A 25368-nucleotide genomic window follows, 5' to 3' on the forward strand; every position below is an offset into this window, starting at 1 on the left:
GGGATGATCCCCCGGCGGGGGCCCGGTGCTCGAGGGACGGCGAGAGCGCAGGAGGAAGCCCCGGGGCCGCGCTTTGCCCCTGGCCGGGAGCTCTAGGCCGGCTCTCCGGTCAGGATGCGAAGGTACCGGTGAGACCGTTCCCGGGAGCGTTCCGTGAAGCTTCTGCCGGCCCCTGGATCTCCCGTGGCCGTGGGCGCTGCCCTGAGCCCCCCTCCCGGGGTGGGGACAGAGAAGAGCCGCCGTCAGCATCTCCTCCGGGAGGCGAAAGGTGGAGCCCGGTCCGTTCCCGCAGAGCATCCGTTCCTGCTTCCCCCGGGCCGGCCCGGTTCTGGCGAGGTGCCGCCGGGTGCCCCAGGGCCGGCAGCCCCCGCTCGCCCCCCGGGGCAGCCATGCCCTCCCCCAGCGACTCCAGCCGCTCTCTGACCGCCCGCCCGGCTCGCAGCCTCACCCAGCTCCGCGTCCAGAAGACCTGGCTGCAGATCCTGCTGGTGCTGGGCTTCATCCAAGTGATCCTGGGCGTCTTGATTGTCACCTTCAGCCTGGTGGCTGCCACCATCACGCCCTCCGCCAAGATCCGCCACTCCTGCCCGTCCTGGGCCGGCTTCTCGGTGAGTCTGGGGTCGAGGCAACCCGTGGGGGGTGGGTCCGGCGCTGACCTGCCCGGCCGGGTCCTTGCAGCTCCCTTTTGGATGCTGAATTTGTCGCCGGTCCCAGGGGAGTTCAGCCCCGCGGCTCCCCCACCCTCTGCCTGTGGCTGCCGCGGTGCATTGTGGGAGAATCCCGAGGGTTCCCCTAGAGTGACTCTGTGAGGGATGGGGACCCCCGGAGCGGTGCTGGGGGGGCTGGATGCCGTGCGTGGTGAGCTGGCAAACCCTGGGCAGGGCTGCAGCCGCGGGCAGGGAGGGGCTGTGGGGTGCTGCAGTGTGCCAGGGCAGGGGACTGGACAGGCCCCGAGCTGGCCCTGCCCTCTGTGTGCACAGGGAGCCTGGGGCAGACCCTGGGTCCCCCCCAGTGACCCTGCAGGATGTGTCCTGGCCCCGGGTTTGCTGCCCACAGTCCCCAGGCTCTCCAGTGCCCTGAATCAGCAGTTTCCCCTGGTTTGTGGTGCCAGGGCTGCCCCTGCGCCCCTGCTTCTGCTGCTCCTGGGCTGGCTCCAGGTCCACAGGGCATGGGGGGCTCTGTCCAAGGGTGGGGGCTGCTCTGGACCATGCTGCCTGGCAGAGACCCCTCCCAGTCCTCACTCTTGGGCCCTGTGCATCTGCAGCTGGCACTCTCTGGACTTGTTGGCATCGTCTCCTGGAAGCGGCCGCTGACGCTGGTGGTAGGTTGGGAGAGACCTCTCTGCAGGTGGGGGGGGAGGATGGGGAAGGTGATACCAGGGGGCCAAGCAGCCCCTCTCATAGCCCTGGATGTGTCACATGCATCAGCTCCCTGCTCCCTCTCCTCCCTGCTGCAGATCACCTTCTTCACGCTGCTGTCGGTGCTGGGCGTCATGCTGAGCCTCGCTGGGTCCATCCTGTCCTGCCAGAACGCGCAGCTGGTGAAGTCCCTGGAGGCCTGTGAGAGGGTGAGGCTGGCTGGGGGCTGCCACAGTGCCCCTGCAGTGCCCCTGCACACCCAGGCAACCGAGTGCAGCTTTTTTCCCTGGTTGCAGAGCTCTGGGGACCTGGGGAGCAGTGGTGGGGCCCTGGTGGGGGGCTCGGTGGAGAGCACAATGTCCCTCACAGTGTTCCTTGTCCCCAGGAGAGGGACTCCTGTGTCTGCTGCCAGGTCCGCTCCGAGCCTTCCCCCTCCTCCTGCAGCCACCAGGGCGAGATGCTGACCTTGTTCCCCAACCCCAACTGCCAGAGCATCCAAGTAGCACTCAAGGTGGGGGACCCGGGGTGGGGGGGGAAGAGGGTGTCCTGGGGAGTGGCTGCACACCCAGCCATGCTCTGTGGGCATCTGCAGCTCACCCCACTCCTCCCCAGGACCTCCTCTTCAGCGTCTGTGGCTTGACCATCTTCTCCACCATCATCTGCACTCTCTCTGCTGTTGTGTGCTGCATCCAGATCTTCTCCCTTGACATTGTCCACGTGGTGAGTTCCAGCCCTCACTCCGAAGCAGATGGGGCTGGGGGGCCCCAGCTGGGTTCAGACTGAGACCCAGGACACACATCCCTTGCTGGCTGCCTGGGCAGGGGATGACAACTTTGCCTCTACCCCCTTCCACAGCTGGTCCCTCAGCGCTCCAGCTCTGTCACCCTGGAATGCACCTCCCCACCTGATACCTTTCTGCAGAGCATGATGGACTACGAGGAGTTTGTGCCCCCGGTGCCACCTCCCCCCTACTACCCACCCGAGTACACCTGCAGCTCTGAGACCGATGCACAGAGGTGCCAGGCTGGGGGAGTGGGGCCACTGTGGTACAGGAAAAAGGGGGGGGGACCCCTCTGCCCCCACGCAGGGCTTGTGCCACCTGATGTGGCTTTTCTGTTCTTGCTTGTGCAGCATCACCTACAACGGCTCCATGGACAGCCCGGTGCCCCTCTACCCAACAGACTTCCCCCCCTCCTACGAGACTGTCATGGGGCTGCGGGGAGACAGCCAGGTGGGAGGCACGGGGGCTGTGGGCAGGGGCTGGGCTGGGCTGGGCTCCTGCTCTGCCTGTGTCCTGACCGTGGCCCTCCTGCAGGCCACCCTGTTTGACTCACAGCTGACAGATGGATCCCACGCCTGCACCTGCGACCGCGTCCCCTCCATCGTGCTCAGCGGAGAAGGTGAGCGCCCCCCAGCAGCCCTCCTCGGGCTGGAGCGCCGGTGGGAGGAGGGAGAGGGCCTGCGGCCCCACTCACCCTGGCAGCAATTCGCTCAGCCCCGCTCTGCGCCCCGCAGTGTCCATGGACAGCGGGTCCCTGATGATGTCTGAGATCATGGACATCCCCGGGGACAGCAGCCCCTCGGAGGACTCCTGCCTGCTGGAGCTGCAGGGCTCCATGCGCTCCGTCGACTTCGTCCTGTTCCGCTCCATCCAGCGCAGCCGCGCGGACTACTGCCTGAGCGTGGACTGCGTGCGCTGCAGCCACCACGCGCACAGCCCCACCCTGGGCTTGCAGGGCCCCTTCGAGGAGACCCCCCCCCAGCCCCGGGTGCGGGGGGAGCGCTCCTACTCCTGCTCCACGGCAGAGCCCGCGCACGACGGCGTCTTGGCGGGGGGAGCTGTCACCCACAGCTGCAACCGCCTGGAGGGGCTGTCCCGCTGCGTGGGTCCCTGCTTCCCCGAGGTGCGGCTGAAGGAGAAGGGCTCCCTGCAGGGGCGTGGAGGAGGCCCCTCCAGGGGCCCTGGCACCGGGCGCCTCGGCCAGGGGCGGCGCAACAGCGAGACCTCCTGCCCCTCGTCCCCGGCCCCGGCGCTGAGCCAGCGCCCGCTGGTGCGGTCGCACAGTGAGCCCGGAGTGCTGAGCGCCGCTCATGCCGGTAGGTGGCCACGGCCGGGGGCAGCCTCTGCGCTGGGGCAGGCAGGCTGTGCTGCACGTCTTGGCCGCACTTCTCTGTGGCCAGGCTGCGGGGTTCGAGCCGGTCCGAGGCAGGCAGTGGTGCCAGGGCTGTGCCGGGAGGCGCTGGGTTGGGAGGATGGGCGGGGTGGGGGTGCTGGGTGTGTCCTGCTCCCATGGGTATCCAGAGCAGAACGCTGCCAGAGCCTGAGTGCTCTTTCTGCTCCCAGCAGATTTCAGGGAAGTACTTTATACCAAAGCACTGGAGGATGCTGCATCCGACTCCTCTGCGGATACAGGTCAGGGCCCTGGGAGCTACTGGGATATACAAAGAGGGGGGAGGGGGAAGGGTGTTTCTGTAGCCCTTTGAGGGTGATGTCCCCCCCATTGGGGCTGGGACAATGGGACCCATGGTGGTGCCAACTCAGATGGGGAGACTGCAGGACTTGGGGGCTGTGGGGACAGGTGCCACCAGGAGCAGAGTCAGGGCATCTCTGGAGCACCTATTACAAGAAAGATCTGGGGGTGCTGGAAGGTGTCCAGGGAAGGGCCAGGAGGAGGAGCAGAGGGCTGGAGCTGCTCTGCCTTGAGGACAGACTGAGGGAGTTGGGGTTGTGCAGGCTGGAGAGGAGAAGGCTCCCAGGAGACCTTCTTGTGGCCTTCCAGTATCTGAAAGGGGCCTACAGGAATGCTGGGGAGGGACTTTTTAGGGTGTCAGGGAGTGATAGGACTGGGGGGCATGGAGCAAAACTAGAAGTGGGGAGTCTCAGATTGGATGTTAGGAGGAAGTTCTTCCCCAGGAGGGTGATGAGAGCCTGGCCCAGGTTGCCCAGGGAGGTGGTGGAAGCCTCATCCCTGGAGGTGTTTAAGGCCAGGCTGGAGGTGGCTCTGAGCTACCTGCTGTAGTGTGAGGTGTCCCTGCCCCTGGCAGGGGGTTGGAACTGGCTGAGCCTTGAGGTCCCTTCCAGCCCTGACAGTTCTGTGGTTCTCTGATGGCATCGCTGCAGGGCTGTGCTCAGAGGCCTGCCTGCTCCACCGCTCGCACTGTGACTCTCCCCTGCTGCTCCGGGCCAGCTCGGTGGGGAAGAGCAAACCGCTGCCCTCCAAGAAGGTGACACAGCAGCTGTCCAAGACCACCACTCGCTCCCTGGGGGACCTCAAGGTGTGCCGGGGCACCCGTGGGCTGGTGGCCAGGTTCCTGCAGAGACCCAAGCGCAGCCCAGCAGCTGGCGTGGTGGAGGTGCCTGGGCACAGCTCCCAGGGACACAAGCAGGTAGGTTGTTCCTGCAGCCACAGTGCCCCAAGGGACAAGGGGCAGCTCCTCTTTGTTAGAAAGTCCCATCCACACCCTTTCCTTCCACACCCTTTCCCTCCCTCTGTTCCCCACCAGCATTCTCCATGCTGGCCCTTCCAGGGTCTCAGTTCCCCTGCCGTGCACCCCACAGTGCCAGCGCCCCAGCAGCAGGCAGGGACTGTAGGCAAACCCTTCCTCCTGCACCACTGCCCTTGCCCAGCCCCTCTGGGCATGGCAGCCCCTTCACCTCCATCCCCACCACAGCCCTGAGTGGGAAAATCCTCTGTGTTGCAATGGCTTTGGCTTTGCCCCTGAGTCACTGCAGCCTGCAGGCAGGTGCTGGGACATCCCAGCCTCGGCTTACAGGACGCTGGAGCCCTTGCGCAGTCCAGGAGGCCCTGACAGGAACGAGCCCATCCTTAATGACACATGCTGCACACCTCTGCCATCCCTTGCCACCCCTGCCCTCCTCCCGTGTCCCCACCCAGCTGCCCCCCAAGCATGGACCCTCCAGCGTGGCTGGGTGAGCGCAGGGGGCTGTGGGCAGGGATCACAGAATCAGTGTTGGGGTCAGAGAGGACCTGGAGAGATCATCCAGGAGCCACAGCAGGAGGAAGAAACTTCCTGTGGTTCCCAGAGAAGATATTACTTAAGGTCCACTGGGGAGAGCTGCGTTATGCTGGACTGGACAAGTGGTCTGGTGATGCAGGGTGGGCTCAGCTTTACATTTAGGACCAGGGAGCAGGACCAGGGAAGGATCCTCCTCCTGGACTCAGCACTGGTGAGGCCACACCTGGAGTGCTGTGTTCAGTTCTGGGCCCCTCACTTTAGGAAGGACATTGAGGTGCTGGAGAGTGTCCTGAGAAGGGCAATGAGGCTGGAGAAGGGCCTGGAGCACAGGAGCTACGAGGAGCTGAGGGAGCTGGGCTTGTGCAGTCTAGAGGAGGCTGAGGGGAGACCTCCTGGCTCTCTACACCTCCCTAGCATCACGAGGCTGGGAGTTCAGACTGTCACATGAGAGGCTTCCTCTTCCAGTCACCACTTCCAGTTTTTAGGGTGCTGGGATGCCAGCCACGGGGCTGCAGCCTCTTCCTGTGGGCTCGCAGGTTCCCTGGAGCCCCTGGCTGGGAGCGGAGCGGCCCCACGAAGGCATCCACCTGCAGAGCTGCGGGGACCTGAGCTCCACCTCCTCCCTGCGCCGACTCCTGTCCAGCCGCCGGCTGGAGCGCAGCCGCCCCCGGAGCCTCAGCGGCGCCTGCAAGGAGAGTGCCCTCTGACAGCGTCCCCCTGCCGCGGCACAGCCTCCGTGGGCACCGTCCCGGTGCGGAGAGGATGGCGTCCAGCTGCGGGCCATGGCCCTCGGACATTGCTGGGACCTTGTTGCTGCCCCGGCGGGGCTGGGGCTTATGCTGCTTCCCCGGGCGGGGTGAGGGCGAGGGGCTGGTCCCCTGGGGCGGCTGCTGGGGGCCTGAGACAGCCCTGAGGCAGCAGGCAGTGTCCTGGGACAGCCACGTCTGTCCTCTGCCCTGTTCCCTGCCCTGACCCCTGAGCCAGCTGTGCCTGTGTCCTGGGACAGCCACGTCTGTCCTCTCCCCTCTTCCCTGCCCTAGCCATGCCTGTTCCCTGCCCTAACCCCTGTGCCAGCTGTGCCTGTGCCCTGGGACAGCCACGTCTGTCCTCTGTCCCTGTCCCCTGAGCCAGCCCCTGTGCCAGCCCCTGTGCCAGCCGTGCCTCTACCCTGCGCTGGCCGTGCCTGTACCTCGGGACGGCCACGCCAGACCCCTGCCCTGTCTCCTGTGCCAGCTGTGCCTGTCCCCCCGCCCAGCCCCGCAGCCCAGTGCCCGGTTCCCTGCTCAGCCCTTGCCTCCACGCCGGCCGTGGCCGGTCCCCTGCGCTGGCCGTGCCTGTCCCCGGGGCCGGTGCCCCCACGCCGGGCCGCGATGCGGGGCCGGTCCCGCGGCGGTCGCAGCCCCTCGCTACAGACCCAATAAAGGTGGTCGCCACCCGCCGGGGGCTGTGTCTCCGGTAGCACCGGGGGAAGGGGCGGGGCGAGCGGGTCAGCTGAGCGATCACATGATCGACGGGACGCCGGTCACCGAGTTCCCGGTGGGGGCTCGGAAGGAGCGGGGCGGTCTGGCGGGGTCCGGTGCTGGCCGGGGGCACCGCCCGGTGCCCGTTCGTGCCTGCCGGGTCTCCCCGGGGCCGGGGCCGCTGTGAGCCGCCCGTGAGGCTTTCCCGGGAGCGGGGCCCCGTTACCGTCGCGGATTTAGGGCTGGGCCCGCCCAGTGCCGGTGCCGCTTCTGCTCCTGCACCGGCGGCGTGGGCGGGACGGGAAGCTTAGGCACCCTTAAAGGCGAGGCCCGCAGCGGCCCCGGTGCTGCGAGAGAGGGCCAGGCAGGCTGCGCGGCACCGGCTCGAGGTGTCACCGGCACAGGAGGCTCCGGCGGTAGCGCGGCTCACGGGCTCTGCCGCCCGGAGACCGGCGGGCAGCGCGGAGGGGCCATGGGGAGCGCCGGTGCCGGCGCCCTGCGCTGGCTGCTGCTGCTGTTGCAGGCGGTGCCCTGGGCCGCAGGTGAGGGAGGTGGATGTCGTGGGGGTGGTAATGAGGTGGTGTGGCTTGGGCGCCGGCGTGCCCTGGGACGGGGTCAGGAGCCCAGGGGCAATGCCGGGGCTGGGATGCTTGGGGAGGTCCAATGTGGGCAGAAACAGCAACCCGGTGCAGGCAGGAGAGCTCCGGCAGGGCCGTGTCCCCATGCTGACAGCTGCCCCTACCTCTGCCCATCCTCCCCAGGTGCCCGGCCCTGCAGCCCCAAGTACTTTGGCCGCGATGCCATCGTGTGCGTCTGCAACGCCACCTACTGCGACGCGCTGGACCCCGTGGTGCTGCCGGCCCGGGGCACCTACATCAAGTACGAGAGCAGCAAGGCTGGCAAGCGGCTGGAGCGCAGCGAGGGAAGCTTCCAGCGCAGCCTGCAGGCCCCAGGTACCTGCTGCAGCTGGCAGAGATGAGCCAGACCCTGCCTGGGAGCCACCATCACGCTGCCTTCCCTCCCTGCAGATCTCGTCCTGACCGTGGACACGACGCAGAGGTACCAGAAGGTGAAAGGTTTCGGCGGCTCCGTCACCGACGCGGCTGCTATCAACCTCTTGTCCCTGCCAGAAGCAGCCCAGGATCACCTCCTGCGCTCCTACTTCTCTGAGGAAGGTGAGAACCCCGGGGGGGCCTGAGAGGGATGGTCATGGGCACCCCGCAGGCCTCTGCCTGGTTGCTAGCAGGGCTTGGAGACCTCCAGTCCCACTGCCTGCTTCTGCTTATCCCACCCCACTGTGCCTGGCAGGGCTGGAGTACAACCTTGTCCGGCTCCCTATGGCCAGCTGTGACTTCTCCCTCCATGCCTACACCTACGACGATGTCCCCTACGACTACGAGCTCAGGCACTTCCGCCTGCGAGATGAGGACACGAAGCTGAAGGCAAGTGGGCAGGAGGGAGCTGCTTGGGATCTGAGGGGGCCCCAGGGGCTCGGCTCAGGTGGTCTTTTTCTCTTCCCCCCTGCAGATTCCTCTTCTGCACCGAGCCTTGGCCATGAGCAAGCAGCCTGTGTCGCTGGTCGCCAGCCCCTGGACCTCCCCAGCCTGGATGAAGACCAGCGAGTCCTACGTGGGGAAGGGCACACTGAAGGGGCAGGCAGGGGATAAGTACCACAAGACCTGGGCCAACTATTTTGTCAGGTGAGGAGCCCCCTGGGGTGAAGGGAGCCGGGGGGGTACCCAGGGGGTCTTCAGCTGTGGCGCTGGGGAGGTTCCTGAGAAGCCTTCCCTGCTCCAGGGGAAGCTTAGGCTGGGTGTTAGGAAGAAGTTCTTCACAGAAAGAGAGCTTGGCCCTTGGGATGTGCTGCCCAGGGAGGTGGTGGAGTCCCCATCTCTGGAGGTGTTTAAAGAGAGCCTGGATGAGGCCCTTGGTGCCAGGGTTTAGTTGATTGGGTGGCGTTGGACTCGATGATCCCAGAGGTCTTTCCCAGCCTGGGTAGTTCTGTAACTCCCTGGCTCACCCTTCTGCCCAGGTTCCTGGATGAATACTCCAAGCACAACCTGACCTTCTGGGCAGTGACAGCAGAGAATGAGCCCACGGCAGGGCTGATCAACAACTACCCCTTCCAGTGCCTGGGCTTCACAGCTGAGCAGCAGAGGGACTTCATCGCGAGGGACCTGGGCCCCGCGCTGGCCAACAGCTCCCACCCCCACGTCCAGCTCATCATCCTGGATGACAATCGGCTCCACCTTCCCCACTGGGCCAAAGTGGTGAGCGTGGGGTGGGGGCTGCCATTAGGGTGGGCAGAGCCCCAGGCCCACCCCTGCAGCTTGGCCCTGCAGAGCTCCTCTGCTCCATCCACAGCTCTGTGCTGTCGGAGCCGGCGGTGCCCAACTCTTTCTCCCTGCCAGGTCCTGGAGGACGAGGAAGCAGCTCGCTATGTCCATGGCATTGGCATCCACTGGTACCTGGACTTCATTGGCCCCATACAGGACACTGTGGTGCCCACTCATGAGCTCTTCCCTGACTACTTCATCCTGGCCACCGAGGCCTCCATCGGGGCCCATTTCTGGGAGCGGGATGTGATCCTGGGCTGCTGGGAGAGGGGCAATCAGTACAGCCACAGCATCCTGATGGTGAGGCCTCCACATCACCCCTGCAAGGCAGGCCCCAGCGAGGGCTGCTGGCACCTTCCCTCTCCTGGGGACACCCCATTCCTTGGGCAGACATCTGGGCTGTCCCATTGCAGAACCTCAACAACTATGTGACTGGTTGGATCGACTGGAACCTGGCCCTCGACCTGGAGGGGGGCCCCAACTGGGTCAAGAACTATGTGGACAGCCCTGTCATCGTGGACAGCAGTGAAGGCATCTTCTACAAGCAGCCCATGTTCTACCACATGGGGCACTTCAGGTGGGTCAGGGCCTCCCAGCATTTTCTGTTTCCCAGGCTCCAGCTCCCTGGCTGCAGTCACAGCTTGTGGGGATGGGAAAAGAGTGAATCTGTTGGGGAGGGGTGGAACTTTTCTGGGGTCTGACTCCCTTCTTGGGGTTGTCTCTTGCCTGTGCTCATGCAGTAAGTTCATCCCTGAGGGCTCCCAGCGTGTGGGGCTTGTTGCCTCCAAGGAGTCCAAGCAGACAGAGCTGGAGTACACAGCTTTCCTGCGCCCCGACGGTGCCCTGGTGGTGGTGGTTCTGAACCGGTGAGAGGTGCAGCCCAGCCCAGCAGCCTGGGCCCCCATCCTGCTGGGGATCACCTGCCCGTGGTTCCTCCTGCTTGGGAGCTGCTGCAGGTCTGACCCTCAGCCTGCTCTGCTCCTCCCTCTCCAGGTCCCCACAGGACATCACCTTTGGGCTTGCTGACCGGGTTGGCCTCATCGCGGCTGTGGCTCCGGCCAGCTCCATCCAGACCTACCTGTGGCAGCAGCAGTGACAGGGCTGGGAGTGCCCATGGCTGGCCAGGGGCTGGCCCAAGGCAGGCCAGGAGATCAGCCCCATGCTGCCCGTGGGCTCGGGCCTGGGGGCAAGGAGGAGGAGGGAGGGCCCTGCGTGGAGGAGGGCTGGGGGGCACCGGTGCCCCTCGGGGTGGAGATCCCACAGACTGGTTGTTGATTTATTTCTTTTCTGCTCCAACATTAAATGCTGAGGTTGCCTCGAGGTTGTGGTTGGCAGAGAAACCTCCAGCTCCCTCTTCCCCTGCTCCTGGCTGCCACCTGGGCATGGAGCCCGCAGGAGGCCCAGGAGCAGCACAGATCAGCTGGAGCTCTGTGGGTTGGTCACTCTCCCTTCCTCACCCCTGCTGCTCTTCACCTCCCCTGCCCCAAGTCACAGCAGGACTTAACCCTGCCAGGGAGCTTCTCCAGGCACCAATCTGCTTCCAGTTGCAAGTGTGTGCTGCCTGGCAGGGGCTTGAGCTGAGCCTGGGTTCTCTCCTGCTGTTCTTGCACGCAGATGCTCTGGCTCCTGGAGCAGGAGTGGAGGTGAAACGCCTGGAAGCCTTGGTAGAAGCCCTGGGCAGCAACTGCAGCCAAGCTTCAGCTTCTTGTGCTTTCCCTGCCACACTGGAGCCACTTGCAGCCTGCTGCTGGGCTGGGGGGGTGTGTGGATCATAGCTCAGGATGCAGGGTGGGGGCTGGAGGCAGGAGCAGCTTCAGGAGCATCACAGTGCCATGGGTTCAGGGAACAAGCATGCCCTGGATGGGCGCAGGACAGCTGCAAGCTTCTGGGGCTTTGCTGGGGCCAGGATCTCTGCCAGGCTCCCCTGGCCCTGGAGTGGAGAGGGGGTGGCCTCTAAAGCCCAGCACAGCCAAGTTTGGGGAGTGGGGAGAGTGGTGCCCACTGTGCCAAGGAGGCTCGGGGTGCAGCAGCAGAGCTGGGGCATCTTGGGCAAGCAGGAACGGGGCCAGGAGTGGGTGCTGAGTGTGGGCACACCCAGGAAGGAGGGAGGGAGCTCGCAGGGTGTGCTGAGCTGAGGATTAGGGCAGGGAGGTTGCAATTGCAGGCAGGGCACTGAGGGGAGGCTGAGGCTGCTGAGCCCAGCAAGGTCAGCTGAGTCAAGGCAGGGAGGCTGCAGCCCAGGGGTGCTGTCAGGGCTGACAGCAGTGATGCTGCGTGGGCTGGGCACGGCCCAGTATGGCTCCAGCAGGACCTGGGGCAGTGGCTAAATGTGTGACAGAGTCACGCTAGGAAGCTAAGCACAGCCTGCGCTACGATGCCATCGGGACACAGCTCTGCAGCAGGAGCCGCGGGACGCCGCAGCACCAGGGGAGTGCCCACGTCCCGAGGGGAGCTGGCAGGGCAGAGAGCCGGGGCCGAGCCGGGGCCATCCCGCTCCTGCCCCGAGGCTCCTTGTGTTTGTCCACAAGAGGGAAATATTTCTCTAGGATCGCAGCAAAAGCGCATCCCTGCATCCCTGCTCCCCTGCATCCCTGCTCCCCTGCATCCCTGCTCCCCTGCATCCCTGCTCCCCTGCATCCCTGCTCCCCTGCATCCCTGCTCCCTGCATCCCGCTGCGGGACCTCTCCTCCACCTGCCGCTGCTGCTTTCCCAGCTTCTTACTTACCAGCCCTGGGACCACAAGGCGACGGCCGGATGCTGAATCACCCCGGGGCACATCTCTGTCTCCGCGTCCCTGTGCTCTGCTCGGCTCTGGAGGACTGACTTAGCTCCGCGTTCAGCGGGGAGGGGGCGAATCCTCCGACGTCGCTGGGCTTGGCTCATTAGCTGTTGTGCAAAGCTTTGGCTCCTTTTGGGGCACACACTGGCGGCTGCTGGGGCTGGGAGGATAGGACCTCCCAGCAGCTGGCCTGGAATCAGGGACCAACAGCAAGGACTGAGCCTCCTTGTGCTCAAGTCCAAGGTCCAGCTGCCTGGCAGGATCCTGGAGCCACCATTCAGGCTCTGCACACCTGGCACTGATGAGTTGGTTGTGATTCCCTCAAAGGCAGCTCAGCCCTAGCTCCATCTCCATGTTCCCAGGGGCTCCATCCCCATGGGCCTGGTTAAGGGACAAAATTCCACCACCCCCCCCCCAGCTCCTCTGCCTGCTGTGGGGGCAGAGGAAAGGCTGAGTGCTGGGAGAGGCAGCAAGAAACAGCTTTGGGAGGATTTGGTGGGGCTGCCCAGCATCAGATGTGCCACCAGCTCTGTGCCAAGGCGTTCCCCTTGCCCCTGGTCTCACTTTTCCTGCTCAGCAGGAAGCTGTTATCAGCTGCTGGTGATAGGGATGAGCTCCAGCAGCCTCCGCACTGTTTTTGCTCCTTGGAGCTGCAACCAGGCAGGGGCCAGGCAGAGCTAGACCCCAAAACTGGGAGGGTAAAGGGCTGCATGGGGCATCCTGGGTTGCTGGCAGCAGGCTGGGAGGCAGCTGGAGCCTGTGGGGCAGCAAGGGCCTGGCCTGTGGCCCTCTCCTCAAACCTGGGGCTTATTAGGCTGGGTGTAGCAGCCAGTTGACACCTTAGAGCTGGAGGTGGGAGATGGAGAGGGCCAGGAGCTTCCTTCCCAGGCTGCCTGTTTGCCCCCTGGGTTGGAACTGGTGGGGCTTCCCCATTCCTGTCTGCTGCCTCTCTGGTTCCTTGGCCCCGTGAGGCAGGCAGAGGTGCAGGGATTGTGGCAGGGACTGTGGCAGGGCAGAGCTGGAGGGCAGGAGGAACTTTGATTGATTGAATTGCCCCATAGCTGGATCTGATAGACCAGAAAAGGAGAAAATTAGTCATGCAGTGCTGCCCCACCCCGAGAGCAGAGCTAACGGAGCTCTTAACCCTGTGGAGGGAAGCTGAGCTCTGACCTTCAGCGCTCCTGGGAGCTGGCTGCTCTCGATCCCTCCTCTATCCCCCAAGGCCACCCCTGCAGCAAGATGCCAAGGGTGTCCCTGAGTGCTTGGATAGCAGCCCTGGCTTTGGTTGGCAGTGCCCAGGGCACAGCCCTGCCTGGCCAGCAGCTGTGCCATTTGTCACCTTGCTGCCCCTGCTGCACACAGTGCTGAGGTGGAGTGGGCAATGCAAACAGCTTGGGGCAGGGCACAGCCCCCAGCTCCTGGCAGGAGCTCCTCTGCAGCCACATTTCCCATCCTTGCTGGGGGGGCTCAGGACCTTCTCCATTCTGGGTGCATGGCCACAGCAGCTCCTGGGGGGCAGAATGGGGGAGTCAGGTCCATGGGCAGGGGTAACCGGCCCAGCGTGCCCACTGGCAGGGCTGGCTGTGGGGCCAAAGGAGCCTTCCCTCAGACTCTGCTGTGCTTCCAGGCATCCATACAGACCCTGCCTGACAAAAGAAGGAAATCAGCTCTTCACTGACAGTATTGCAGGGGGTTCTCAGAGCTGCCTGGGCTGCTGCTGAGGCCTTTCCTGCAGTCAGAGCTGCCACTGTGATGTCCTTTTCTCTCCTCCCCGGGGCCAGTGCAGGACAGCAGAAGGTAAGGTCCCTGGTTTTGGCCCTGCCGTCAGGAGACAAACAGTGGTCCAGGTGCAACACCAGCAGCAGGCACAGGCTAGGAGGAAGGCAAGGAGGAGCTGTGGGGGTGGGGGAGAGGGTGTGCTGCGGAGGGAGGTCTCGAAGTGGCTCTCTGTAAAGGTGACGTGAGGAGACTGGAGCTGACTGAGGAGGAGGAGGAGGTCTGGCAGCCACACAGGTTGGGGAAGAGCAGGGGCAGAGGAGGGTGGACTGCAGGGTGCTGGGAGGGATGGACTCACCTCACCTTCCTCCAAGGTGAGGGTCTTTGTACAGGGGAAGGATGGAGAATGTGGCAGGAGCAACCTGGCAGCAGGAGGAGGAGCAGGGGCAGAGGAGGTGTTGCTGATCCTGCCCCTCCACCATCTCCCCCGTGCCCATACTGACTGAGAATCCCCCCCCCGGGCTCTGCTCTCTGGGACCCATTGCAACTGGAAAGACACAGAGGAGCCATGGGGGCTGTTGGTGTCCTGGGCTGGTGGCTGCTGCTGCAGGTGGTGCCCTGGGCCACAGGTGAGTGCAGGGACACTGTGGGGGAGGCAATGGCTCTGTGGGGCTTGGGCATTGGCATGCCCTGGGTCAGGGTCAGGAGCCCGAGGGCAGTGCCAGAGCTGGGGTGCCAGGGGTGGTGAAAAGTGTAGGGGCAGAGGCAGCAGCCTGGCGTGGGCAGCTGTGTCCCCGGGCTGGCAGCTGCCCCTGCCTCTGCCCATCCCCACCAGGTGCCCGGCCCTGCAGCCCCAAGCACTTCGGCCAGGATTCCATCGTGTGTGTCTGTAATGCCACCTACTGCGACACGCTGGACCCCGTGGTGCTGCCAGCCCCGGGCGCCTACATCAAGTACGAGAGCAGCAAGGCTGGCAAGCGGCTGGAGCGCAGCGAGGGAAGCTTCCAGCGCAGCCTGCACGCCCCAGGTACCTGCTGCAGTGGGGGGATGGGCGGTGGGTGCCGCTGCAGGACCCCTGGGCGCCGGGGAGCTGAGCTGGGGTCTCCCTCCTCGCAGGGCTGCTGCTGACGCTCAATGTCTCTGCGCGGTACCAGCGCATGAAGGGCTTCGGGGGATCCCTCTCCGATTCTGCTGCCCTCAACATTCTGCAGCTGTCGCGGCCGGCCCAGGACCAGCTGCTGCGCTCCTACTTCTCGGAGAGCGGTGAGCGATGAGGACGTTGGCAGCGCAGGGCAGCTCCTGCGGGCTCCCCAGGGGTGGCTGTGCCCGGGGCCGCTGCAGGGACGTCCATCACCCGGGCGCCCGCTCCGGTTCCGTTCGATGCCTTTCCCTCCTCCCCAGGGATTGAGTACAACCTCCTCCGGCTCCCCATGGCTTGCAGCGACTTCTCCACACGCCCCTACAGCTACGACGACGTCCCTCAGGACTTCGAGCTGAAGCACTTCAGGCTGGCAGAAGAAGACCTGAAGATGAAGGTGGGAGGCTGAAGCCGCTGCCATCGGCTCCTTGTCCCCTCTCCCACTGGACCCCTGTGACCAGGTGCTGCTGAGCCCCACAAACGGTGGCAGGCTGCATGGGGACAGCCCGTGGGAGCTGGCACCTCCTTCAGGGCACGTCCTGGCACATCCTGGCTGGCAGTGGCAGGGTGCAGAGCCGGGGCACTGTGCCATGGGGTGGTGCTCACAGGCTGCCGTTCCCCGCGGGGGTCCCTTGAGTTCTCCCCCTGCCTCCTGTGCTGGGCTGTGTGGTTTTGTGGAGCTGCAGCTGAGCCAGGCCCTCTGCCCCCTCCTGCAGATCCCTCTCCTGCACCGTGCTTCGGCCATGAGCAGGAGGCCACTGTCACTGCTCGCCAGCCCCTGGACCACCCCAGCCTGGATGAAGAGCAACGGCGACGTCCGCGGGAAGGGCACCCTGAAGGGGCAGGCAGGGGACAAGTACCACAAGACCTGGGCCAACTACTTCATCAAGTATTGTCCCTTGGGGCTGGGCTGCTCGAGGAGCACACAGCACAGAGGGGGTGTTTATGGGCAGGGGGCTGAGGAGTGGGTTGGGGTGGGCAGAGGTGGCTGACGCTGCCCCCTGCCCGCTTCCCCACGCCAGGTTCCTGGACGAATATGCCAAGCACAATGTGACCTTCTGGGCAGTGACAGCACAGAACGAGCCCCTGGCAGCGCTCCTTACGCCCCCCCAGTTCCCCACCATCGCCTTCACCGCCATGAGCCAGAGGGACTTCGTGGTGCACGACCTGGGCCCCGCGCTGGCACGCAGTGCCCACCGCACCCGGCTCATCATCATGGACGACCAACGCATCCACCTCCCGCACTGGGCCAAAGTGGTGAAGAGCAAACCTCGCTGCCCTGCCCGGCTCCTCCCCCTCCCTCCCCGCCCTCCGTGTCCCACCCAGGCTTTGGGGTTTAGCTGAGAGCGAAGCCAGCAGCTGCTTGCGGTCCCAGGCGGAGCGGGAGGCGAACCGGAGCTGCCCTCTGCCTGGCTGGAGCAGGGACGGGAGGTGGCATCCGCGTCCTGGATTCCCTGCCTGGTGCAGAGCCGCTGCTGGCGCTCCAGCGCCTTCCCCAGGCAGCGTTTGGGCTGATTTGGTCTAATCCTTGGCAAACCTGAAGCAGCATTTTCCTTAACTAAAAGGAAAGGAGATAGAACGAGAGTGGGGCCGCAGGAGGGCACAGCATATCCCCCCCACACCTCAAACTGGTACCACACAGGCACCAGGCAGGGCTGGGTCCTCCCCAGAGCACCCTGGGGAGGGGATGCAGAAGGACCAGGCAGCAGCAGTGGCCAAGCCGGGGGGGGGGGGGGGGGGGGGGGAGGGGGCAAGGAGCCCACCGAGAGGCACAGCTGTGAACCTGCCCACCCCCCACACCCCCCCCATTGCTCTGTGCCCCGTGGGGTGTGGGAGCCACGTCAGAGTGCTGCTCATGGCTTGCTGCTTGGGGCAGGGGGGTTGAAGGGAGGCAGTTTGGGGCCCTGGAGCCTGTGGTGCCCACAGGAAGGAACAAGAGGAGGTGACACAAGGAGGCCCCACTGCCACGTGGGGTCCATGTGTCCATCCCCACGGGGTGCAGGGTGCTGATGAGCCTTGTGTGGGGTCTCTGCTGTTCCCAGGTCCTGGGCAATGCCACTGCTGCTCGCTATTCTGCTGGGGTGGGAGTGCACTGGTACCTGGACAGCGTCGTCCCTGCCAGCTGCCTGGATGCCACCCACAAGCTCTTCCCTGACCATTTCCTCCTCTACACCGAGGCCTGCAGTGGCTTCCTCACCTTCCGCTTCTCCGTGTCCCTGGGCTGCTGGGAGCGAGGGGTCCACTACAGCCACAGCATCCTGACGGTACAGCCCCCTCCCCAGCACACCCTGGCCAGGGCTGGGGCTCCCACTCCGCTCCACTCAGCCCTTTCCCACCTACCCAGGTCCTGAACCACTTTGTGGCTGGCTGGACAGACTGGAACCTGGCCCTAGACCTCAAGGGGGGTCCCAACTGGGTGAAGAACTACGTGGACAGCCCTGTCATCGTGGACAGCAGCAAGGATGTCTTCTACAAGCAGCCCATGTTCTACCACCTGGGGCACTTCAGGTGGGTCGGGGGGCGCCAGGTGCTGCTGCCAGCCCAAGGTCAGGGACGTGATGCCTTGTCCTGCTCCTCTCCCCACAGCAAGTTCATCCCCGAGGGCTCGCAGCGCGTGGGGCTGCACAGCAGCCGCCGGTGCCTCGCCTGCCAGCTGCAGCATGTGGCTGCCCTGCGCCCCGATGGGGCTCTCGTCCTGGTGGTCCTCAACAAGTCAGTGGGGGCAGCCCAGGCCGGGGGGGGGGGGGGAGAGGGCTCATCACTGGTCCTGCTTGCTCAGTCCCTCTCCCTCCCCAGGTTTGGCTGGGATGTGCCATTTGGGATCCAGGACCCTGCCCTTGGTTTCATCGAGGCTGTGGCTCCAGCCAACTCCATCCAGACCTACCTGTGGCGTCAGCAGTGAGGGCAAGGGCAGCGCTGGGGGCGGCCTGGGGGGGCTGTGGAGGTCTCTGCATCTCTGACGTTTTCATAGAGCTGTTAGGGTTGGAAAGGGCCTCAGGGATCATCTAGTTCTAATTTCCCTCCACCCTTCCAGCAGCAGTGGTGGAAGGTAGTGGTGCCTGCTGCTGGGGGTGCAGGACAACCCAGGGCTCCTGCTCTTGGCTCTCGCCAGGGCTGCTGCTGCTGCTCCTGGCACTTCCCAACCACTACTCTCCCTTCCCCAGCACCTCCCGCCCCACACAGCTGCTGCTGCGCTGTCTCCCGGCCCCTGCATCCACACGTGGCTCCGCTGGAGCCTAGCTGTGTGTCTGGGGGGTGCCAAGTAAAGCCGTGACGTGCTCCCTCCGGTATGCGCCGTCCCTGTGTCAGTCTTTCCTCTGCGCGCTCGGAAATCGCTCGGTTCTCCTCGGCGCGGCGGTGGGAGGGCCAGGGCTGCCCCAGAGGGCTGCGGCCCCGCGGCCCCGCGTGTGGCTGCCTTGTTTGTGGCTGCAGCTGGAGCCTCAGCTGCTCGCCAGCTCCTGATTCCTTGCAGATGTGCTGGTGGCTTCCCCCCAGCTCGCTGCTCCTTTTGCATCCCAAGGTCCTGTGGAGCCAGGGCAGATGCAGCAGGAAAGGCTCAGTGTTAGACCAGGGTCCCCACCTAGCACAGCTTGCAGAGCAGGGAGGCTGATGCCACCTCACACTGCAGAGCAGGGAGGCTGATGCCACCTCACACAGCCACTGGTGTGGCCTCTAGACAGAGTCCCTTCTATTCGGGCTGTGGTGGCCAGCATCAAGGTGACAGCCCACAATTACCTGGCCCTCCTCTTTGCTCTCTCCCAACCCCAGCCACATTATTTGCTTGCTCCAGCCTTTGGGAATGTTACCAGCAGCATCTTTGAAGTCCTGGAATGAGAAAGCTGGAGAGTTCCTTGGCCCTCATCATAGAAGGGACCTCAAAGATCATCCAGTTCCAATCCCCCTGCCATGGGCAGGGACACCTCCCGCGAGCTCAGGTTGCTCAAAGCCTCATTCAGTCTGACCTTGGAACCCTTCGAGGGTTGGAGCCTCCACAATGTCTCTGGGCAACCTGTTCCAGGGCCTCAGCACCCTCCTAATGAAGAATTGCTTCCCAATGTCCAACCTGAATCAAGCTGCTGCCAGTCTGAGGCCATAGTTCCTCATCTTGTCACTCCAGGCCTTTGTCCAAAGTCCCTCCCCAGCTCTCCTGGAGTCCCCTTCAAATCCTGGAAGGCTGCTCTGAGGTCTCCCTGGAGCCTGCTCTTCTCCAGGCTGAACAGCACCAACTCTCTCAGGCTCTCCTCAGGCTTCCAGCCCCTCCTGCCACTGCTGTGGCCTCCACTGGCAGTGGTTGTGAGGGTCTGGGCTGAGGCAGGAGGAATCACCCCCATGGCCCCCAGCAGCTGCAGCTGGTACCAGGGGTTCCTTGCTCTGGCCACAGCAGGAGGAGTGGTCCATGGGTGGGTGGCTGCCACCTGCACAAGCAGCATCAGGGGGACAGCAGGGCCAGGCTGGGGCAGCTGCCACTTCTGCCATGGTTCTGCCCCACTCCCCTTTCTTCCAGTGGGTAGCTGCAATTAGGAAGGATCCCAAATTAGAAGGTGTGGAGCCCAGACTTGTTTTGCAGATGATAAACTGCTGCAGCCTGCTCCACCCAGCCCAGCTGTGGGCGTGGGGCTCAGGCGTGGGGGAGCACAGCCCCACGGCAGGGCAAGAAGTGGGACCCTGGCACCTACAGCCCCCCCGGTATGCCCACCAGCTCCTCAGCTGGGTGGTGAGGAGTGGGATGTAGCCATCCCTGCTGTGTCTGGCTGCTTGCAGGGCTGCCCAAGGCCGTGGCAGTGCCTCCACCCACACCAGGAAGGTTGCTGATGTAGCCACAAATGGGGCACAGGCTGTGGCTGTGGCACTGCCCGGCACAGCTCTTGCCTGCACTGGCTGCAAAGCCCAGCTGCTGCCCAGGGGCACTCGAAGGTGAGCAGCTGCATGACCCCAGCAGGGACCCCCAGGTGGGCACAGCAGGCCCTGCCCTTGCTGAGGGAGATGATGCCACTTCCACGGGGGTCTTTGCAAGGGGGGCACTGTGCTGGGGGCTGGGTGGAGAGGTCTGTCTGGGGTGATGGAGGCACCTCGGGGAGCTGGTGGGCATCCCCCACGCCGCTGCCCCGGCTGCCCCTGCACCACTGGCACAGGTTGCAGGAGAGTTTTACAGACTCTGCAGTGGGTGTTGAAAGCTCTCACTGCAGCAAGGTTGCAAAATTACCCCCTGGCTCCTCTTCATATGCAGAGTGTCCCAGAAGCTGTTTTCTCCTGGACTCACCTTTCCTGCTCCACCAGACGCTGTCACCTCCTACCACGCACGGCAGAAAGCCGCAGGTCCTGCTGCCCCTGCTGCCCCACGCCCAGCAGAGACACAGCGAGAGGCTCTGCCGGCAGCAGGTGAGTGCCGGGGTCTGCAGCGGCTGGGGATGGGGATGGCCCCGGCGAGCAGCACCACGCTGAAGCCATGTCCATGGTGCTGGGCACCACTGCTGGGCAGGGAGAGGGAGGTGATGTGTGCAGGACAACCTGCCTGGCCCTGGGCCACGTCTTGCACTGTCTCAGGGAGCGGCAATCTGCTGCCATCCCATCCTCACCTCCCCCTGTCCGTGGGCAGCAGCCTGGCACCAGGGTCTCGAGGCAGAGAGGTAGCTCCTGCTGTGCCCTTTCCAAGAAGCTCCTTGCCTGATGTCAGGGGAAGGACAGGGCAGGGCAGGAGCACCCCCAGAGAGCAGGGAAATGTGGGACTCTCTCTGTGGAAGGCTTGAGCCCCAAATCCCTCTGCCTGGGCAAGCCCTGACTGTTGTGAGAGTGGGGTTGGGAGTTCCCAGCCACAGCTGAGGAGGCACTGGGGACATGTGGAGTGGCATGGCATGGCATGGCATGGCATGACCACGATGAGCAAGGAGGGAGGAGTGGGAGGGAAGTGATGGGAGTGAACCAGGCTGCCAGTACAGCCAGCATGGGTGGCTGGGAACAGGGGGCTGGTGGGCATGGGGAAGCAGCACCTGCCCAAGGGGCTGCACCCTCAGCTAGGATGCAGACAGAGCTCTCTGTGGGTATTGGCAGGGCAGGAGGGAAGATGAATGCTGGGATGAGGCCATGGGGAGCAGGTGGGGTGGTGGAGGCAGAGCCCTGGCATCTGTTTCCAGAGCCTCTGGGACAGGGGGGTGCTGGGGCTGCCCCTGTGTGGGGCTGGGACAAGGCAAGAGGAGATGGCTGCTGATGCCCTGTGCCCTGCTCCCAGCCCTGCTCCTTGCCCTCAGTGTCCATCTGAGCCGTGCTGCAGCAGAGGTGCCATGGGGCCTGGGTGTGCCAGCATGCTGGGCTGGCTCCTGCTCATGCAGGCAGCGCTGCAGGCAGCAGGTAAGTGCTGGGGGAACGTCCCCGAGCCGAGGAGCTCAGCGGCTTGGGGTGGCAAAGCCGCGGGCTCGGTGCTCATGCTGGGTGGAAGGGGTGAGCTGGGCTCCCCCCACAGCCCTCTGGTGCCTGCCCTCTCTCTCCTCCTCCTGCAGGTGGCCGACCCTGCGATGCCAAAGACTTCGGGCACGGCTCGCTGGTGTGTGTCTGCAGTGCCACTTACTGCGACACGCTGGACCCCGTGGTGCTGCCGGCCCCGGGCACCTACCTCAGGTACGAGAGCAGCAAGGCTGGCAAGCGGCTGGAGCGCAGCGAGGGAAGCTTCCGGCACAACGTCAAGACCCCAGGTACCACCAAGCCCAGATCCCTGCCTGGGCACTGGCAAACAGGGTCTGTGCCTGCTGTGACGATGTTTGTGCCCTCCTCAGATTTCCATCTCACCCTGGACACGGCACAGAGGTACCAGAAGGTGAAAGGCTTCGGTGGCTCTGTCACCGACTCAGCTGCCATCAACATCCAGTCCCTGTCTAAGGATGCCCAGAGCCACCTCATCCGCTCCTACTTCTCCGAGGAAGGTGAGCCTGGGGCAGGATTGCTGCCCTGCTGAGCGGCAGTGCCAGTCTGTCCAGCCCTCTGCTGGGGGGCTCTGCCTTGCCCCACGCTCATCCTGAAGGGGTGCTGCTCGGCCCCCACCCTGTCCCCAGGCATTGAGTACAACCTCGTGCGAGTCCCCATGGCCAGCACAGACTTCTCTGTTCGCCTCTACACCTACGCTGACGCCGAGGGGGACTTCGAGCTGAAGCACTTCAGCCTGACAGAGGAGGACACACGGATGAAGGTGAGGCCTGCAGGGTGAGCCCGAGGCACCAGGGTGGGGTGGCATGAGATGGGGGCAGGAAGCTCTTTCCCATTGAGGGGCAAGGGGATGCCTTGTCCTGCTGCCCACCGGTGATGCTGGCACTGGGACAGGCCAGGAGAGCTTTGCTGCCTCTGCTCTAGGTGATCCTGCTCTGGCAGGGGGGTTGGACTGGATGATCTGGAGAAGAGGAGGCTCAAAGGAGACCTCATTGCTGTCTACAACTACCTGAAGGGAGGTTGTAGCCAGGTGGGGGGGTGGTCTCTTCTCCCAGGCACCCAGCAGCAGAATAAGGGGACACAGCTTCAAGCTGTGCCAGGGGAGGTTTAGGCCTGATCTTAGAAAACAGCTCTTCACAGACAGAGAGATTTCCCCTTGGAATGGGCTGCCCAGGGAGGTGCTAGGGTCAACATCCCTGGAGGTGCTTAAGAAAAGACTGAAGGGGACACTTGGTGCCACGGTCTGGTTGTACAGTTAGGGTTGGTTGATGCTCTTGGAGGTCTCTCCCAGCCTGGTTGATTCTGTGGCCTCTCGAGGTCCCTTCCAGCCCCTAACATTCTGTGGTCCCTGTTTTCCCCAGATCCCCATCCTCCAGGCAGCTCAGGCAGTGGCCAAGCGACCACTGTCGCTGTACGCCAGCCCCTGGACCTCCCCGGTCTGGATGAAGACCAACGGTGCCATGACAGGGAGGGGGACGCTGAAGGGCAGCCCTGGGGACAAGTACCACCAGGCCTGGGCCCAGTACTTCGTCCGGTGAGGAGCTGTGGGAGCGCCGTGGGCGCCGGGCTCGCTGTGCCTGGGGCTGGGGGTGGCGCTGCCCTGAGGAGGCCGTTCACTCTCTGCCCTTGTGCTCAGGTTCCTGGATGAATATGCCAAGCACAACCTGACCTTCTGGGCTGTGACAGCAGGGAACGAGCCCACGGCTGGTGAGATTATCTTCTACCCCTTCCAGTGCCTGGGCTTCTCCCCGGAGCACCAGAGGGACTTCATCGCGCGGGACCTGGGCCCCGCGCTGGCCAACAGCTCCCACCCCCACGTCCAGCTCATCATCCTGGACGACCAGAGGGTGATGCTGCCCTACTGGGCCCAAGTGGTGAGTCCTCAGGGTGGCTTCTCCTAGCCTCACGGTGGCTGTGCCAGCCTGGGGCACTGGCGGCACCTTTCTCCTGGCAGGTTCTCAAAGACCCTGTGGCCGCCAGCTACATCAGTGGCATCGGCATCCACTGGTACCTGGACTTCCTGGCACCCATCGACCTCACACTCTCCATCACCCACCACCTCTTCCCAAACTACTTCCTCCTCTCCACGGAGGCTTCCACTGGCTCCTACTTCTGGGAGCCCAGGGTGGTGCTGGGCGGCTGGGACCGTGGGAGCAAGTACAGCCACAGCATCCTGACGGTAGGGCTCGGTGGGGACCACTGCTGTGCCAGCCACCCCCTGTGCCCACTTGCAACTCACTGCTGTCACCTCCCTGCAGAACCTCAACAACTATGTGACTGGTTGGACCGACTGGAACCTGGCCCTGGACCTGGAGGGGGGACCCAACTGGAGCAAGAACTACGTGGACAGCCCTGTCATCGTGGACAGCAGCAAGGATGTCTTCTACAAGCAGCCCATGTTCTACCACCTGGGGCACTTCAGGTGGGTTGGGGCCAGGGGTGGCTGGCAAGGGACTTGTCAGCTGCAGCTGTGATCCTGGGCACCACGCTGAAGAGTCTGCTTTGCCCTGGCAGCAAGTTCATCCCTGAGGGCTCGCAGCGTGTGGGGCTGGCTGTGTCCAAGAGGTGTCGCCGGTGCGACCTGGAGCACTCAGCCTTCCTGCGCCCCGACGGTGCCATCGTCCTGGTGGTGCTGAACCGGTGAGTGGCTCAGCACTGTGCCCCAGCCCAGAGTCTGGCTTTCCTCTCTGACCTGCATCCCCTCTCACACCCTTGCAGTTCCCCTGTGGATGTGTCCTTTGGAATCTCTGACCCCCGGGTCGGCTTCATCGAGGCCACAGCTCCCAGCGACTCCATCCAGACGTTCCTGTGGAAGCAGCCAGCCTAGCGGGGCCAGGGCTGGCAGAGGACAGAGGTGCTGGTATCATCAGCCTGGTGCTGGTGCAGGGCTTGGGGAGGGGTCCACGTACAGGACTGGGGCTGCAGCAGAGCCCCTGCAGCGCCCCACGGGACCTGTTTGATCCAAGGGCTGCAACTCCTGCTCTTTTCTAGATGTTTTCATAGAATAAAGAGGTTTTCTACAACCTTGCCTGCGCTCCCCCTGCACTCCCTCGCTGGGCCTGGGCTGGGAGACAGAGGAAGAGGCAGGTCTGGGGCTAGTGGTACCTGCTAAGCTCCATGGGGGGCCCATCCTGCCTCTGCCCCGGTTCCTGGGGGCACCCTACTGGGGACCGTGTCTGCGCTGCAAGGAGGTTGTCACCACAAAGGGTGGCATCTCCCTCCCCTCTGCCCGGCGCAGCATCTCCTGGGCGGATCCCGCAGCGGCCAGAAGCTGGCAGGGACCTGGGGCTGGCGGCAGCCAGAACCCGCAGGCAGGATTTAGTGCAGGGCCCCGACGTCAGCAGTCGCAGCTCCTGCTCTCGGCCGGAGCAGGCGGTGGTGGTTTCCCCTGCCATCAGCTCCCCCAGCTAAGGGGAACTGGGAGCGTCGGGCACATACTTCCCGAGTGACGTTATGGGGGAGCGGGCACGGGGGGGCTGCACTGAGTCATTCCCCTCCCACTGGGGCCCCTCAAACTGGGCCAGTGTGGGGGAGGCTATGCAGCCCGCCCCAGCCCAGCACTGCGGCTCAGCTCCCAGCACAGCACGGGGGGCCCCTGACCATCACACCCACGTTGTTGGCGGGGGGGAACACACACGGGGAACGAGTCCAGAGACCTTAACTGGGGGACACCGGGCACAGCCAGCCCGCGAGGGTGCCCGCAGCAGTGGCGTCCGGATGCCGGTGGCAGCTGAACAAGCGAGGGCTGTGTGCCGCCGGCGGTGCCGGTCCCGCCTGGCCGGGCGCCGCCTTTCCATTTGCGCCGCTCGTAAACCGGCAGCGGCCAAAGGAAACCGCAGGCAGCGTGGGCCAAGCCCCAGCACCGAACCCCGGGCGAGGTGTCCCAAGGAAACACCACGGTGCTGCTTGGGGCACACGATGCCAGGAGCTACCATCCCCCTTCTCCCCCCGCCCCCTGCTCCGCGGCCCACGCGTCCTCAGCCACCGCCGCTCACCGCACGATGTGCTTCTGGCAGTGCCAGCTGCGAGGAACTCCCGGAGCTGGCAGACACCGAGGAATGCAAACAGAGCCGTCAGCGCCGGAGGGATTCCTGCTGCCGCCGTGGCCGCTCGCCACCCTGCTCCTGCCGGGAGCTGGGCTCCGGGAACCTCACCGGCGGTGGGGAGCTGAGCTCTGGGTGTCCGACCA

General features: G+C 64.6%; 4 protein-coding genes and 1 long non-coding RNA gene across 10 annotated transcripts; 4 read left to right on the top strand and 1 right to left on the bottom strand.

Annotated features, from left to right (window-relative positions):
* Positions 1 to 39: 39 nt before the first annotated feature.
* ENTREP3 (endosomal transmembrane epsin interactor 3) lies at positions 40 to 6766 on the top strand. The gene is made up of 12 exons (XM_068168873.1): positions 40 to 608; positions 1265 to 1321; positions 1457 to 1567; positions 1744 to 1869; positions 1971 to 2078; positions 2214 to 2374; positions 2490 to 2589; positions 2674 to 2758; positions 2874 to 3455; positions 3703 to 3771; positions 4480 to 4745; positions 5873 to 6766. Exons 1-12 carry the CDS (start codon positions 390 to 392, stop codon positions 6041 to 6043), a joined length of 2055 nt encoding a protein of 684 aa, XP_068024974.1. The 5' UTR covers positions 40 to 389; the 3' UTR covers positions 6044 to 6766.
* On the bottom strand, positions 40 to 13762 carry LOC137457081 (uncharacterized). 2 transcript variants are annotated; one of them, XR_010991210.1, is made up of 5 exons: positions 13553 to 13762; positions 12204 to 13419; positions 11858 to 12101; positions 1462 to 1557; positions 40 to 1341 (listed from the first exon to the last, which is right to left on the bottom strand). It is a non-coding gene; the product is annotated as an uncharacterized lncRNA (long non-coding RNA). The 2 variants fall into 2 exon arrangements; XR_010991209.1 differs by adding an exon at positions 1956 to 2060 and having other exon boundaries at positions 11858 to 13419.
* GBA1 (glucosylceramidase beta 1) lies at positions 6999 to 10452 on the top strand. Its single transcript, XM_068168883.1, has 10 exons — positions 6999 to 7338; positions 7558 to 7749; positions 7825 to 7971; positions 8105 to 8238; positions 8324 to 8496; positions 8829 to 9066; positions 9208 to 9432; positions 9546 to 9709; positions 9873 to 9998; positions 10126 to 10452. Exons 1-10 carry the CDS (start codon positions 7269 to 7271, stop codon positions 10226 to 10228), a joined length of 1572 nt encoding a protein of 523 aa, XP_068024984.1. The 5' UTR covers positions 6999 to 7268; the 3' UTR covers positions 10229 to 10452.
* LOC137457077 (lysosomal acid glucosylceramidase-like) lies at positions 13446 to 18055 on the top strand. Of its 5 annotated transcripts, none has more exons than XM_068168874.1 (11): positions 13446 to 14001; positions 14183 to 14256; positions 14463 to 14654; positions 14744 to 14890; positions 15029 to 15162; positions 15482 to 15654; positions 15788 to 16022; positions 16808 to 17029; positions 17110 to 17273; positions 17352 to 17477; positions 17562 to 18055. In XM_068168874.1, the coding sequence occupies exons 1-11, from the start codon at positions 13976 to 13978 to the stop codon at positions 17665 to 17667; spliced, it is 1599 nt and encodes a 532-aa protein (XP_068024975.1). In that variant the 5' UTR covers positions 13446 to 13975; the 3' UTR covers positions 17668 to 18055. The 5 variants fall into 5 exon arrangements, with proteins under 5 accessions (XP_068024975.1, XP_068024979.1, XP_068024976.1 ...); XM_068168875.1 differs by having other exon boundaries at positions 13447 to 13924; XM_068168876.1 differs by having other exon boundaries at positions 13447 to 13924; positions 14189 to 14256.
* A 1423-nt stretch (positions 18056 to 19478) lies between these two features.
* Positions 19479 to 24206, top strand: LOC137457051 (lysosomal acid glucosylceramidase-like). The gene is made up of 12 exons (XM_068168834.1): positions 19479 to 19679; positions 19993 to 20144; positions 21011 to 21110; positions 21260 to 21451; positions 21533 to 21679; positions 21809 to 21942; positions 22541 to 22713; positions 22816 to 23053; positions 23134 to 23358; positions 23438 to 23601; positions 23694 to 23819; positions 23898 to 24206. The coding sequence occupies exons 1-12, from the start codon at positions 19589 to 19591 to the stop codon at positions 24004 to 24006; spliced, it is 1851 nt and encodes a 616-aa protein (XP_068024935.1). The 5' UTR covers positions 19479 to 19588; the 3' UTR covers positions 24007 to 24206.
* The last annotated feature ends 1162 nt before the right edge of the window (positions 24207 to 25368 follow it).

This window comes from Melanerpes formicivorus, unplaced genomic scaffold (assembly GCF_026170545.1).
Source record: "Melanerpes formicivorus ecotype bairdi unplaced genomic scaffold, bMelFor1.0.p_v2 SCAF_158, whole genome shotgun sequence".
NCBI lineage: Eukaryota > Metazoa > Chordata > Aves > Piciformes > Picidae > Melanerpes > Melanerpes formicivorus.